General features: G+C 44.3%; 1 protein-coding gene across 7 annotated transcripts in view; it reads right to left on the bottom strand.

Annotated features, from left to right (window-relative positions):
• Positions 1 to 16851, bottom strand: part of LOC139751633 (uncharacterized) — a 1070361-nt gene that overhangs the window by 514250 nt on the left and 539260 nt on the right. For all 7 annotated transcript variants that reach the window (XR_011713397.1, XM_071667252.1, XM_071667253.1 and 4 more), the window contains exon 3: positions 13784 to 13935. Coding sequence is in view for 6 of the 7 variants with exons in the window: in XM_071667252.1 (XP_071523353.1) it covers positions 13784 to 13935 (152 nt within the window). In the remaining variant the exon portion in view is untranslated. The remainder of the gene's footprint in view (positions 1 to 13783; positions 13936 to 16851) is intronic.

Below are 16851 nucleotides of genomic sequence, written 5' to 3'. Positions count from 1 at the left end.
ACAAAATAAATCATAAATCTTTTTATTGGTCACCACAACACAATGTCTAGTTACATAAATAAAGAAAAAAACAATAGAATACAATAACAATAGCTCAAGCACTACAGGACACAATTCCCTTAGGCAATAAATCAATATAAAAGACTTAGGAAACAAAAGACCATCATAGAGAGTTACTAAACGAAAGAAAATTATTAACAATACGTTTTTTACAGGAAATAACAGCATCAGTAACAAATTCTTTTCCTGAAAAAATGACTAAACAAATGAACATTTTGTTCCAGTCAAAATAAAACGTTAAGTCTGTCTCTTCGTTAACCATCATCAGACTGTAGCGAAGTTTAACGAGTGTCATTTTGTTCATTTAAATCTGTCACCCCATGAGCACGAGCTAACGAGTACGACCTGCACGACCCCCAGGTATGATGGTCTGGGGTGGGTCGTCCCTGGTGGTCAAGGGGTTGCCAGAGGTCACCTTCTGTCATGATAACTCTGTAGAGGGTTGTCCTTTGAGAAAACTCTCTGTGTGACAAGTTCCTTAACATGGCTTTCATTTGAGACAAGTTCCTTAACAGACCAAATCTTTTGTGAAAATATTTCCTTAGCAAAACCCGCTCACTGTGGGACAGTGAGCGGCCTCTCCACAGAACCACAATCCCATACATGACGTCTCTCGTGTCATTCACGTCTGCTAATAAGGGTATACACACTAGGTCATCACTGGTCACTTGATCAAGACGCCACGTATCTATTACTGTCCCATGGACGTTCCGTAAGAACAACTCAATTGCTATCGACGATATATATATATATATATATATATATATATATATATATATATATATATATATATATATATATATATGTTCCTATGAGTCCACGGGGAAAATGAAACACGATAAGTTCCCAAGTGCACTTTCGTGTAATAATCACATCATCACGGGAGACACAAGAGAGAGATACAACAGTCAGTTGATACACATCGAAGAGACGAAGCTAGGACGCCATTACTTGTTTACTATACTTTGTCGCTGTCTCCCGCGTCAGCGAGGTAGCGCAATGAAACAGACGTAAGAATGGCCCAACCCACCCACATACATATGTATATACATACACGCACATATACATACCTATACATTTCAAAGTATACATATACGTACATACACAGACATATACATATATACACATGTACATAATTCATACTTGCTGCCTTTATTCATTCCCGTCGCCAACCCGCCACACATGAAATGACAACCCCCTCCTCCCGCACGCGCGCGAGGTAGCGCTAGGAAAAGACAACAAAGGCCACATTCGTTCATACTCAGTCTCTAGCTGTCATGTATAATGCACCGAAACCACAGCTCCCTTTCCACATCCAGGCCCCACAAAACTTTCTATGGTTTGCCCCGGACGCTTCACATGCCCTGGTTCAATCAATTGACAGCACGTCGACCCCGGTATACCACATCGCTCCAATTCACTCTATTATTTGCACGCCTTTCACCCTCCTGCTTATCGCGTTAGCGAGGTAGCGCCACGAAACAATCACATACACGTAAGCCATGGCAAGGTCTGTGGGGCCTTGGTGTAGATAGGGAGCTGTGGTTTCGGTGCATTACACATGATAGCTAGAGACTGAGTGTGAACGAATGTAGCCCTTTTTGTCTGTTTTCCAAGCGCTACCTCGCTGAAGCGGGGGGTAGCGATACTATTTTCCTGTGTGGCAGGGTAGCGACAGGAACGGATGAAGGCAAGCAAGTATGAATATGTACATGTGTACATGTTTGTGTATGAGTATGTATATGTATGTGCGTGTATGGGCGGTCATATATATACATGTGTATATGAGTGGATGGGCCATTCTTCGTCTGTTTCCTGGCGCTACCTCGCTGACGCGGAAAACAGCGACTATAAATAACATATATATATATATATATATATATATATATATATATATATATATATATATATATATATATTCATACTTTGTCGCATTCATCCATTCCCGACGGCACCCCACTCCACAGGAAACAGTACAAATGCATGAAGGTAAAGAAATAGATAACATATACAATCTCTTCCCTTCTCCCACTCTCGATCGCCGTCCCATGCGTCTGCAAGGTAGCGCTGGGAAAGACCACGTCCACACATCCGTACACAAGCTGTCATGTGTAATGCACCGAGACCATATATATAGGAGAGAGAGAGAGAGAGAGAGAGAGAGAGAGAGAGAGAGAGAGAGAGAGAGGTACTGTGATCATTATACACCAGAGCTGGATGACTAACAAGCCCTTATGATCTGCTCTACAGCCTCCCCATACAGCGATGAGGTAAACGGCAAATCGATATATGTATTTCACTCTCGGTGGGTGCGTGGAGTGGGCGTAGAGCCAGTGGTATGAAACGGTTGAGTGAGGAGGCGTGTGTGTGGGTGTGTGTGTGTGTGTGTGGGTGCGTTTTCGTGTGTGTGTGTGTGTGTGTCTTCAGCCCTCCACCTGGGGTCTCAGAGACCATGTGTGGCGCGGCGGAGGACCCAGAACCTTCAGCCGTGGTCTTCGTGGCCTAACATCCTCTGAAACAAAACATTACGTATTACATTTCTTATCCCACTTTCTTATCATCATCATCATATCTTCATCAACAACTCTCTATACCATCCATGAAATGGTTAGGTCATGTTGGATATCAGCGCCTCTTTCCTAGCCACTCCTGAAGTGATGGGGGGGGGGTCGGTGTTTTTTATTTTCTACCCTTCCCATGACGTCACTATCATCAGTACAAAAACCTTTCCCTACATCCACATGAAGCCTAATTTCCCCTCATGGTCGCCATCGATAACGTGTAAGTGATCATCGCTCAAGAGCTGGAGTGCAATTTTCTTGAAGAAAAAAGAAATACAAAATATGATAAGTAATCGTATTAACAGCAAAATAGAAAAAGTAATCATATCAACAACTGTTTACCCTAACCGTCTACGAGATGCCGGCACGACCCTGACGTAGTAGGGGGTCTGCTGGTAGGACGGTACGACCCTCCCTGACTTCCTCTGATCTCATCCGTGTGTGTGTGTGTCCAGCCCAGACCTCAGGCTCGAACGTACCCAAGCCTCGTACCGCCGTGACCATAACACAGTACGCTAAACCTTCCTTTTACTTCATACAAAAGTAAACAAAATAACATTCCCTGAGGACAGGTATCTTGTGGCTATTATGGATCTATCCACTGCTGCGGGATAGGCTTGTAGGGGGCTGGCATGGAAAATGTCAAGTGTACGGAAGTGAGTTTTAGCTTAATGTGAGTCAAACTGAAAGATGGCGAAAGACGGGTGATTGTTAGAGCTTATGCACCTGGTCATGACTGAAAGATCGTGAGAGGGAAGTGTTTTGGGAGCAGCCGAGTGAGTGTGTCTGCAGTTTTATGCAACAGACCGAGGCTTTGTGATGGACGAATTTGAATGGTGAGTAATGTGGCAACTGAGGGTATAATTGGGGCGCATGGGGTATTTAGTAAACATAGCGAAAATGGTGAAGAGCTTGTGGAATTGTGTAATGAAAAATGACTGGTGGTTGCGAATACTTGGTTTAAAGAGAGATATACACAAGTACACATATGCGAGTAGGATAAATTGTCAACGGGCATTATTAGATTACGTATTAATTGATTGGCGAGTAAAAGAGAGACTTTTGGATGTAAATGTGCTGAGAGGGGCAGCTGGTGGGATGTCTGATCACTTCTCTGTGGTGGCAAGGATGAAGATTTGTAGAGGTTTCCAGAAAAGAGAAAACAATATCGGTGAGAAGAGAGTGAAGAGAGTAAGCGACTTACGTGAAGAAATACCAAGAGAGACTGAGTGTTAAATAGTAAAAATGATGGAAGGGGAATGGATGAAGAATGGGAGATATTTAGAGAACCAGTGCTGGCATGTGCGAGATATGTATGTGGCATGCGAAATGTGGGAGGTGGGCAGACTAAAAAGGGTAGTGAGGGTGAGATGAAGAAGTTAAGTTGCAAGTGGAAGAGAAAAGAGATGTACTTAGCTGGTGCTTACAGGGAAGGAGTGCAAATGATTGCGAGATGTTAATAGAAATCGGCAAAAGGTGCAGGGGTTGAAAAAAGGAGAAATGAGAGTTGGGGTGAGAAAGTATAAGTAATCTTCAGGAAGAATAAGATGCTTTGGAAGGATGTAAATAATAGGCGAAAGACAAAAGAACAATGGAGACATCGGTGCAGAGGGCAAATGGGGAAGTAGTATGGGGTAGCTAAGGAGTGAGGAGATGGAGTAAGTGTTTCGAAGGATTACTGAATGGGTTTGATGGTCTGGGTGATAAGGGAAGTAAGGAAGGCAAGGAGAGTGGTTTGGTGAGGAAAGAAGAGGTGGTGAAAGCCTTGCGGATGATGAAATGCAGCAAGGCGGTTGGAATGGATGAAACTGCAATTGAATTTCTTGAGAAAGGGAGTAACTGTGTTGTTAATCGGTGAGTTAGGATATTCAAGGTATATATATGGATCATGGTGAGGTGCCCGAGGATTGGCGGAATGCATGTATAGTGTCACTGTATAAAGGCAAATGGGATAAAGGTGAGAGTTCAAACTACAGAGGTATACGTTTTCTGACTGTTACCGAGTAATTCGTATGGGAGGGCAGTGATAGAGAGGGTGAAGGCATGTACAGAGCATCAGACTGGGGAGGAGCAGTGTTTGTTTCAGATGATGTGTGGGTCAGGTGTTTGTCTTAAAAAATGTGTGTGAGAAATACTTACAGAAACAGATGGGATATGTATGTGGCGTCTATGGATCTGAAGAAAGCACATAAGAGGGTTGTTACAGATGCCTTTCGGAAGGTCTTAAAAATATATGGTGTGAGAGGTAAGCTGCTAGAAGCAGAGAAAAGTTTTTTATCAAGGGTGTAAGGCATGCGTACGAGTGGGGAAGAGAGGAGAACGAGTGCTTTCAAGTGAAGGTCGGTCTGCGGCAGGGGTGTGTGATGTCACCATGGTTGTTTGATTTGTTTATGAATGGGGTGGTGAGGGAGGTAAATGCAAGTCTTGGATAGAGAGGCGAGTATGCAGTCTGTAGGGGATGAGAGAACCTGGGAAGTGAGTCAGCATTGATGGCGGATTCGAGTGAGAAACCGAGTTTGGAAGCGTGTGAAAGGAGAGCGTTTGGAGGAGTGTCTGAGACGAGGAAATTGAAAGTAAATATGAATGAAAGCAGGGTTGAGAGACAGATTAGTTGAGGTGTGAGTTTGAATGGAGAAAAATTGGAGGAATTGAAGTGTTTTCGGTACCTGGAAGAGGACATGGAGGCAGGAGTGACAGAGTGGGGGAGAAGACGAAGGTTCTGGGAGAAGTGAAGAATGTGTGGAAACAAACATCGTTTTCTGGAAGGGCAAAAATGGGTATGTTTGAAGGGATAGTAGAACCAATAGAGAATGAGTGAAGAAAGGTTAAGAAAGAGGATATACATGTCAGAAGTGGAGGGAACAAGTAGAAAAGCGACCAAACTGGATATGGTAGGAAGAAGTGATAAAGATTTTGAGTGTATGGTGTCTATATATGCAGGAGGATGAAAGATGTGCACAGGATAAAGTGAACCGAAACATTGCGATATACAGGGGTCGCCGTGCTGTTAATGGACTGAACCAGGTGAAACATGGAAAGGTCTCGGGAGCCTGGCTGTGGCTAGGGAGCTGTGGTTTTGGTGCATTACGTCACAACTAGGGAATTGATGAGAGCAACTGTGGACTTTCTTCGTCAGTTCCTGGCGCTAACGCAAGAAATGGTGATCAAGGATGAAAGAATAATAACAATAACAAAATAACTCACTTACAACATTTTATATGTTCATTTATGTGTTCGGTAATTACAACATTAAATGGTATACCAGTACGACCAAGTTGTTCATCGAACGTACGAGTTTTACATGCGAGCTACCATCATGCAAGATGACGTCATCCCCAGGTACAGCGTCGCACTGAGCAAGATCCCTTAACCAGGGGAGAACACACGGCACACACGGGCGAGGCATCGCTAAACCTGGGCCGTCAGAGAAGGAAAATCTTGGAGAGGATGTTCCCAACTGTGTATCTTGTGGTATATTTTAATGTATCAATGAGTCACAGTCTGTCTCTACTCTCCTCCTGTATGATGCACCACACTCAGCATGGTTGCCAGGTGTGTCCAATACAATCCCACAAGGCCCTTGACCACGACACAATGATCACCCCCCAACGACAAAACCATACTGAAGTACTTTTACACAGTAAAGAATATAACTAACATAATATACAATACAGCACAATGTAATTAGATAATTACAAAGTAAATAATATAGTCAAGTGTAATGTCCGGTAGGCCAGCTGGGGAGATGGGGGGGGGGGGGGGGTTAAGATCAGGTATATCTAACCTCTGAACTTAACTATTACCACCAGTAACGGGAGGCAGGTAGGCCTGTCACACTCAACACTTGACCATCGACGTCATCAGTGATAAGAACTGGTCACGTGTTAGGTCTCACAGTACAGGTCTGCCTCACAGAACCACGGACGTATAACACGACGGTTCTGTCTCGTACACTTATACGCCCATAACGCAACAGATATGATTCCTAGAATTATATAAATATCTGGAAGTGCCTCTATAACCCCCCCCCCCCCCACCAGCATGCCTTAACGTAGACATAACCATTAAGGGATCGGCCATTTATATCAAAGGGTCGTACCGTCGTATCTATGGACGTTGAAGGCTGTCATTAACGCCCATAATTACTGTCATGATAGAAATTCATGGAACGTAACGTATGTTCGTACATGACCCACGGCAATACAATACCATTACACACAATGTCAAATGCCCCATACAATACAATAACAACCCTTACATTACCCCAACCACTCCATGTACATCTTTAATATCATTCCTGTTTCTTGCATCTCCGTTACTTCAACCCCGTCATCATTCTGCACAGATAAAACATAGCAAACACGAGGATCAATTTGATGATTATATCAGTACCAGGCCTGTGCCGTGGTCACCCCAGCCTTCCTCTTATACAAGGACTCATCAACAAGACCTTGTAGAGTCAGCAAGACCTTGTAGAGTCAGCAAGACCTTGTGGGGTCAGTAAGGTCGCTCCTTAAGTGTGACCAGCCATGACCACCAGCCCTCACACTCACGTGAGGGAGCCAGAGCAACACAATATCAGTCTACAAATCATTATAATCAATACACGATTTATGAATACGTAATCATACAACCAAGTCAAATACTTTTTAAAAAAACCACTAAACTTTTACATGTCACAATGTAAATCATTTTCATCGTAGAGTCACGTCAAACGTATTTTCAACGAACATTAAGACTTAGATGTGTAAATAATTTTCGCTGCATGAAGTCACAGGTGTAAACAGTTTTCACTGGATATCGTCCTAATGTGAAGATATATTAACCACTATAACTGCAACAAACATACACAAACAAGCCAACTGCAGCAACACAGACTGAGTATATCTTGAATTAACTCCCACTGTAATTAATATGAGAACCTTATCTAATGGTCTTAGCGCGCGCGCGCGCGGGCGCACACACACACACACACATATATATATATATATATATATATATATATATATATATATATATATATATATATATATATATATGTCTGTGTGTATGTGTGTGTGTGGGTGTGTGTGTGTGTGTGTGTATGTGTGTGTGTGTACATGTAAATACCTGTGTAAGTAGTACAGATGTTGGCGCACATTCCGTAGTTATCATCACCCGTTGTTGTTGTTGTTTAGGATTAAGGCAGCTCTGCTCTCTAGCGAGGAAATTGTTTTCAACCATTATCTACAGGCTCGTTTGAGACACCTCTGAACTTACATATGCTCGTTCCAGAAACAGTTGAATCTATGAAAAAATCTCTGGAGCAATGGGACCGATTATTATGCTCTTAACACCAAATATGATTGGTGAACAGCCATCATCGTTATAAATGCAGCAATCGCCGTTGTAAATAGATATAATGCAACCACCTCCGCCGGTAGATATATAGCAACTGCCTTCGTAAATAGATATATAGCAACTACCTAATAATCATAAAACAAACACCTTCGCTAAATAGTTATACAGCAACCATCTTCGTAATCCAGTATACAGCAAGCACCTTTGTGATCCGGTATGTAGCAACCACCTTCGTAATCCGATATACATCAAGAACCTTCGTAATCCGGTATACATCAAGAACCTTCGTAATCCGGTATGCAGCAACCACCTTCGGAATCCGGTATACAGCTAGAACCTACGTAATCCGGTATGTAGCAACTACCTCCGTAATCTGGTATGCAGCAACCACCTCCGTAATCCGGTATACAGCAAGAGCCTTCGTAATCCGGTATACACCAAGAACCTTCGTAATCCGGTATACACCAAGAACCTTCGTAATCCGGTATGCAGCAACCACCTTCGGAATCCGGTATACAGCTAGAACCTTCGGAATGCGGTATACAGCTAGACACTTCGTAATCCGGTATGTAGCAACCACCTTCGTAACCCGGTATACAGCAAGAGCCTTCGTAATCCGGTATACAGCAACCATCTTCGTAATCCGGTATGCAGCAAGGACTTTCATATTCCGAAATGCAGCAAGAACCTTCGTAATCCGGTATACAGCAAGCACCTTCGTAATCCGGTATACAGCAAGCACCTTCGTAATCCGGTATACAGCAACCACCTTCGGAATCCGGTATACAGTTAGAACCTTCGTAATCCGGTATGTAGCCACCACCTTCGTAATCCGGTATACATCAAGAACCTTCGTAATCCGGTATGCAGCAACCACCTTCGGAATCCGGTATACAGAAAGGACTTCATATTCCGATATACAGATAGAACCTTCGTAATCCGGTATGTAGCAACCACCTTCGTAATCCGGTATACAGCAAGAGCCTTTGTAATCCGGTATACAGCAAGCACCTTCGTAATCCGGTATACAGCAAGAACCTTCGTAATCCGGTATACAGCAAGAACCTTCGTAATCCGGTATACGGCAACCATCTTCGTAATCCGGTATATAGAAGCACCTTCGTAATCCGGGATATATCAAGAACCTTCGTAACCCAATACACAGCAAGCACCTTCGTAATCCGGTATACAGCAAGAACCTTCGTAATTCGGTATACAGCAAGCATCCTCGTAATCCGGCATATAGCAAGCAACTTTGTAATCCGGTATACAGCAAGCACTCTAGTAATCCGGTATACAGCAAGAACCTTCGTAATCCGGTATACAGCAAGAACCTTCGTGATCCGGCATATAGCAAAAACCTTCTTAATCCGGTATACATTATGCATCTTTCTAATCCGGTATACGGTAAAAAATTCTTAATCCGGTATACAGCTTGCATCTTCGTAATCCGGTATACAGGAAGCATCTTCGTAATCCGGTATACAGCAAAAACCTTTGTAATCCAATATACAGCAAGCACCTTCGTAATCCGGTATACAGCAGCAATCATCATGGTCGGTGAACAGCACTACGCATACACTGTCGACTCTTCCTATCATAATCTTATCGTACTAGAAATGATGATAACAAATGTGTACCACTTCACTTAATGCGCGATAGAGATGAATTCCAACAGTATCTGGCAATGACGACACGAGCAGGTGAGCAGTGTTGACATGTTGCATGTCCAACATGACCACGGTCCTGGGGAGGCATGACACTCAAGGTCAACACTATCTGCATGAGGAAAGATCATCTGGAATACTAGGAATAACACGTGAATCACACGCCCGAATAATGACACCACAGGACAAAAATTTACTGTTGGTGTCATCTGGACGTAAACCCAGACCAACAGTTACTGTTGGCGTCATCTGGACGTAAACCCAGACCAACAGTTACTGTTGGCGTCATCTGGACGTAAACCCAGAGCAACAGTTACTGTTGGCGTCATATGGACGTCAAAAAGATGTTAGTTCTGACGTCATACGGACGAAAGGTGAGGTCCAGGATAAGAAGCGGGGAGACTCGGGCACGCTGGTGTCTGCTGATGATCCACTGTTGACGAAGAAAACAAATGATGGAACTTGAGTGACAGCGAGGCATGCAACACACTTGCCTTATCCTACATAACTATCATCCTTGAGACATTGTATGTGGTTAACTAACAGCTCTGAGGATCTAAGGAATGTTGACCACTATGAGTATTCATACGTGTGCTCGTTTAACTGTTCCGCAGGTAGCCTCGAACCCCAGATACTGGGGACTATTGCTTCGAACCCCACATACTGGGGACTATTGCTTCGAACCCCACATACTGGGGGCTGCTGCTTTGAACCCCACATTCTGAGGGCTTCGGCTTCGAACCCCACACACTGGAGGATACAGCTCCGAACCCCACATCAGTCGTGGGCCACTGCTTCGAACTTACCGACACTGATTCAATAAGAATGAGAGGGATTCAAATCAGTAGTTCGGTAGCAAGACCTGGATGACAACTGAATACTAAACTGAGTGAAAGTTTCTGCTGAAGACGTCTACCAAGACAGCCTTAGCATAGGCAACCTACACAACGGTACGACTCTTGAACAGGAAGGCAAAACCGCTGGCACGATGACCTGATATTTGACCTGACCATTTGAAGGTTATGTATATATTAAGAATTATACCCAAGGGTCGTGCCGTCGTGCCCAGGGGTCGTGCCGTCGTGCCCAGGGGTCGTACCGTCGTGCCCAGGGGTCGTACCGTCGTGCTCTGGGGTCGTTCCATCATGCTTGAGGGTCGCAGCGTCACACTCAAGTGGTTGGGGGTAATGACCTCACGTGCTGACTATACTGATGGTAACTACGAAGGCAGATGGGCAGAGAACTGAGGTAACCCGGCGATGAAAGGAACAGATGATGGCCTGGCGGGAGGGGGCTGGAACGTACAACAGGCGGAAGAGCAGATGGAGACCAAAGAGTCCCGGGACGAAAGACAAATTTAAGTGGATAAAAACTCCACCTGTTTCATCATCGCATCTGAAAGCTCCATATGTTTCATCAACCTATTTGAGAGCTCCACCTATTTCAACTCTATCTGAAAGCTCCACCTACTTCATCAACCTACTTGAAAGCTCCACCTATTTCAACTATTTGAAAGCTCCACCTATATTACCTCTCCATTCAAAAGATCCACCTATTTTATCTCCACAATTTGGAAAATCCATCCATCTCGTTTCCCCATTTGGAAGGTCTAAGTATTCCATAACCCTACTTGAAAGGTCCAGCTATTTCACCTCATTTTCAACAGGAGACGAAATGAAAACTTTCTCCCTTAATGGTTATCACCATTACACCACAGTGTCACCATCAGTCGCGATATCACTATCATGGCTACTGAACCATCACAATCACTGTGCTCCTCCTCACCATACAGATCAAGATCATGACTATGACATTCATTATCATCATCATATTATTATTCAAAGCCACATCACTACCCTCACCATCATCACCTTCCAGCTGAGCTACCACAACCTCTTTTATACCGCCTTCACTATCACCAACCACGACCTCACACTACCACCATCACCAACCACGACCTCACACTACCATCATCACCAACCACGACCTCACACTACCACCATCACCAACCACGACCTCACACTACCATCATCACCAACCACGACCTCACACTATACCATCACCAACCACGATCCCACATTACCACCATCACCAACCATGACCCCACACTACCACCATCACCAACCACGACCTCACACTACCACCATCACCAACCACGATCCCACATTACCACCATCACCAACCATGACCCCACACTACCACCATCACCAACCACGACCTCACACTACCACCATCACCAACCACGACCTCACACTACCACCATCACCAACCACGATCCCACATTACCACCATCACCAACCACGACCCCACACTACCACCATCACCAACCACGATTCCACATTACCACAATCACCAACCACGACCTCACACTACCACCATCACCAACCACGACCTCACACTACCACCATCACCAACCACGACCTCACACTACCACCATCACCAACCACGATCCCACATTACCACCATCACCAACCACGACCCCACACTACCACCATCACCAACCACGATTCCACATTACCACAATCACCAACCACGACCTCACACTACCACCATCACCAACCACGACCTACCACCATCACCAACCACGATCCCCACATTACCACCATCACCAACCATGACCCCACACTACCACCATCACACAACCACAACCACCTCACACCCACGACTCACCTACACATCACCAACCACGATTCCACATTACCACCATCACCAACCACGACCTCACACTACCATCATCACCAAACCACGATTCCACACCCACACCTACCACTCACCAACCACGATCCCATACCACCATCACCAACCACGACCTCACACTACCACCATCACTCCAACCACGACCTCACACTACCACCATCCACACACATCCCCGACCACGACCTCACACTACCCATCACCAACCACGACCTCACACTACCACCATCACCAACCACGATCCCTACACTACCACCATCACCAACCACGACCCACCACCATCACACCACCAATCACCAACCACGATCCCACATTACCACCATCACCAACCACGACCTCACACTACCACCATCACCAACCACGATTCCACATTACCACCATCACCAACCACGACCTCACACTACCACCATCACCAACCACGACCCCACACTACCACCATCACCAACCACGATTCCACATTACCACCATCACCAACCACGACCTCACACTACCACCATCACCAACCACGATTCCACATTACCACCATCACCAACCATGACCCCACACTACCACCATCACCAACCACGACCCCACACTACCACCATCACCAACCACGATTCCACATTACCACCATCACCAACCACGACCTCACACTACCACCATCACCAACCACGACCCCACACTACCACCATCACCAACCACGACCTCACACTACCACCATCACCAACCACGACCTCACACTACCACCATCACCAACCACGACCTCACACTACCACCATCACCAATCACGACTCCACATTACCACCATCACCAACCACGACCTCACACTACCACCATCACCAACCACGATCCCACACTACCACCATCACCAACCATGACCCCACACTACCACCATCACCAACCACGATCCCACATTACCACCATCACCAACCACGACCTCACACTACCACCATCACCAACCACGATTCCACATTACCACCATCACCAACCACGACCTCACACTACCACCATCACCAATCACGACCTCACACTACCATCATCACCAACCACGATTCCACATTACCACCATCACCAACCACGACCTCACACTACCACCATCACCAACCACGATTCCACATTACCACCATCACCAACCACGACCTCACACTACCACCATCACCAATCACGACCTCACACTACCACCATCACCAACCACGATTCCACATTACCACCATCACCAACCACGACCTCACACTACCACAATCACCAACCACGACCTCACACTACCACCATCACCAACCACGACCTCACACTACCACCATCACCAACCACGATTCCACATTACCACCATCACCAACCACGACCTCACACTACCACCATCACCAACCACGACCCCACATTATCACCATCACCAACCACGACCCTACACAACCATCCTCACTATCACGACCCCAGAACCACCTGTCAGGTAGAACCCACTTCAGAAGGACTGTGGCCGCTCACCTGGTACGACCTGCCGCCGGAGTCGTCGTTGTCGTCGTCGTCGTCGTCGGTGGAGCTGGTGGCGCTGGAGGGCGAGGACGACTCCGAGTCTGTGTCAGTGTCGCTGGCCAAACTGTTGACGTAGAACTCCATCATGCCACGTTTACCACTCTCTGTGGACAACAACACACCACGACTTTAATTATGATAATAATAATAATAATAATAATAATAATAATAATAATAATAATGATAATAATAATCAAATAATGATAATAACAATAATAATAACAATAATAATTGAATAATGATAAGGCTAATAATAATATTAATAATAATAATAATAATAATTGAATAATGATAACGATAATAATAATAATAATAATAATAATAATAATAATAATAATAATAATGTGCTGGAAATGAGATGTTTGAGGACAATATGTGGTGTGAGGTGGTTTGATCGAGTAAGTAACGTAAGGGTAAGAGAGATGTGTGGAAATAAAAAGAGCGTGGTTGAGAGAGCAGAAGAGGGTGTTTTGAAATGGTTCGGGCACATGGAGAGAATGAGTGAGGAAAGATTGACCAAGAGGATATATGTGTCGGAGGTGGAGGGAACGAGGAGAAGAGGGAGACCAAATTGGGAGGTGGAAAGATGGAGTGAAAAAGATTTTGTGTGATCGGGGCCTGAACATGCAGGAGGGTGAAAGGAGGGCAAGGAATAGAGTGAATTGGAGCGATGTGGTATACCGGGGTTGACGTGCTGTCAGTGGATTGAATCAAGGCATGTGAAGCGTCTGGGGTAAACCATGGAAAGCTGTGTAGGTATGTATAATTGCGTGTGTGGACGTATGTATATACATGTGTATGGGGGTGGGCTGGGCCAATTCTTTCGTCTGTTTCCTTGCGCTACCTCGCAAACGCGGGAGACAGCGGCAAAAAAAAAAAAAAAAAATAATAATAATAAAACGTGACATCAATTATGTACGTTTTTTGAACATAATATACAAATGTTGGATAGCGTTCTACGGGATACAACACTGCCTTCATCAAATCATCATTCCCATGTAAGAAACTAGTAACAAAGCGCTGATCAGTTACGCGGATATCCTACTTAACGTAAGCAAACGTAGCAAAGAAACGTTCCAAGATAATAATATTGTCTTGGAAAGGATTGGAAAAAAGTTTGACTCACGACCCTTGAACACAAGGGATCCAACCTTGAACACAAAGGAGCCACCCTTGAACACAAGGGAGCCAACCTTAAAATCGAGGGTGCGACCCTTGAACACGAGCGTGGAAATCTCTTGAACGAGACGGAGGCACCAGCAGCCACAAAGTGGAGGAGAGGAAGTGTGTACACCTGGCCTCCATCTTGTAGTGGAGGATAGTAAGTGTGTACACCTGGCCTCCATCTTGTAGTGGAGGATAGTAAGTGTGTACACCTGGCCTCCATCTTGTAGTGGAGGATAGTAAGTGTGTACACCTGGCCTCCATCTTGTAGTGGAGGATAGTAAGTGTGTACACCTGGCCTCCATCTTGTAGTGGAGGATAGTAAGTGTGTACACCTGGCCTCCATCTTGTAGTGGAGGATAGTAAGTGTGTGCACCTGGCCTCCATCTTGCAGTGGAGGATAGTAAGTGTGTACACCTGGCCTCCATCTTGTAGCTACAGTGGATAACAATGGTAGTAACGATCTTCAACGACTGTAGTACAATATCATAAAAGGGGAAACAAAATAATTCCCAGTTGTTTAATACACAAAATATTACTTTTGGCCTTCACGTAGAGAACTGATAATCATATAAATATGTTTAAATAAACAACGTATAGTGAATTACAGAAGGAAAGATTCCATTTGTAAGTCCTTGCCTATCTACATAATGTTAGTTGAAGATATGTACATTCACACAACAGCCTCTCAAGATACTATCAGTTATGAAATGGTAATTAAAACTATGACACTAAATGTAATAACAATATAATACCTTCAAAAACTTATCATGCAATGTGCGGCAATACTAACACACAATGTCGAGTCCATTTAATTTCTCCGGTAAAAACATTTGAATTTTCCATATTCGAAAAAGCAATAAATATATATATATATATATATATATATATATATATATATATATATATATATATATATATATATATATATATATATATATATATGTGTGTGTGTGTGTGTGTGTGTGTGTGTGTGTGTGTGTGTGTGTGTGTGTGTGTGTGTGTAAATTCTCGATTAATATGGGTAAAACTGAAAGTTGATGGAGAGAGATGGGTGATCATTGGTGCATATGCACCTGGGCATGAGAAGAAAGATCATGAGAGGCAAGTGTTTTGGGAGCAGTTGAATGAGTGTGTTAGTGGTTTTGATGCACGAGACCGGGTTATAGTGATGGGTGATTTGAATGCAAAGTTGAGTAATGTGGCAGTTAAGGGAATAATTGGTATACATGGGGTGTTCAGTGTTGTAAATGGAAATGGTGAAGAGCTTGTAGATTTATGTGCTGAAAAAGGACTGGTGATTGGGAATACCTGGTTTAAAAAGCGAGATATACATAAGTATACGTAAGGTAAGTAGGAGAGATGGCCAGAGAGCGTTATTGGATTACGTGTTAATTGACAGGCGCGCGAAAGAAAGACTTTTGGATGTTAATGTGCTGAGAGGTGCAACTGGAGGGATGTCTGATCATTATCTTGTGGAGGCTAAGGTGAAGATTTGTATGATTTTTCAGAAAAGAAGAGTGAATGTTGGGGTGAAGAGGGTGGTGAGAGTAAGTGAGCTTGGGAAGCAGACTTGTGTGAGGAAGTACCAGGAGAGACTGAGTACAGAACGGAAAAAGGTGAGAACAATGGAAGTAAGGGGAGTGGGGGAGGAATGGGATGTATTTAGGGAAGCAGTGATGGATTGCGCAAAAGATGCTTGTGGCATGAGAAGAGTGGGAGGTGGGTTGATTAGAAAGGGTAGTGAGTGGTGGGATGAAGAAGTAAGATTATTAGTGAAAGAGAAGAGAGAGGCATTTGGACGATTTTTGCAGGGAAAAAATGCAATTGAGTGGGAGAAGTATAAAAGAAAGAGA

This window comes from Panulirus ornatus, chromosome 11 (genome assembly GCF_036320965.1).
Source record: "Panulirus ornatus isolate Po-2019 chromosome 11, ASM3632096v1, whole genome shotgun sequence".
Lineage (NCBI taxonomy): Eukaryota > Metazoa > Arthropoda > Malacostraca > Decapoda > Palinuridae > Panulirus > Panulirus ornatus.
The sequence above is the reverse complement of the archived record's forward strand: the minus strand, read 5'-3'. Positions and strand labels throughout refer to the sequence as shown.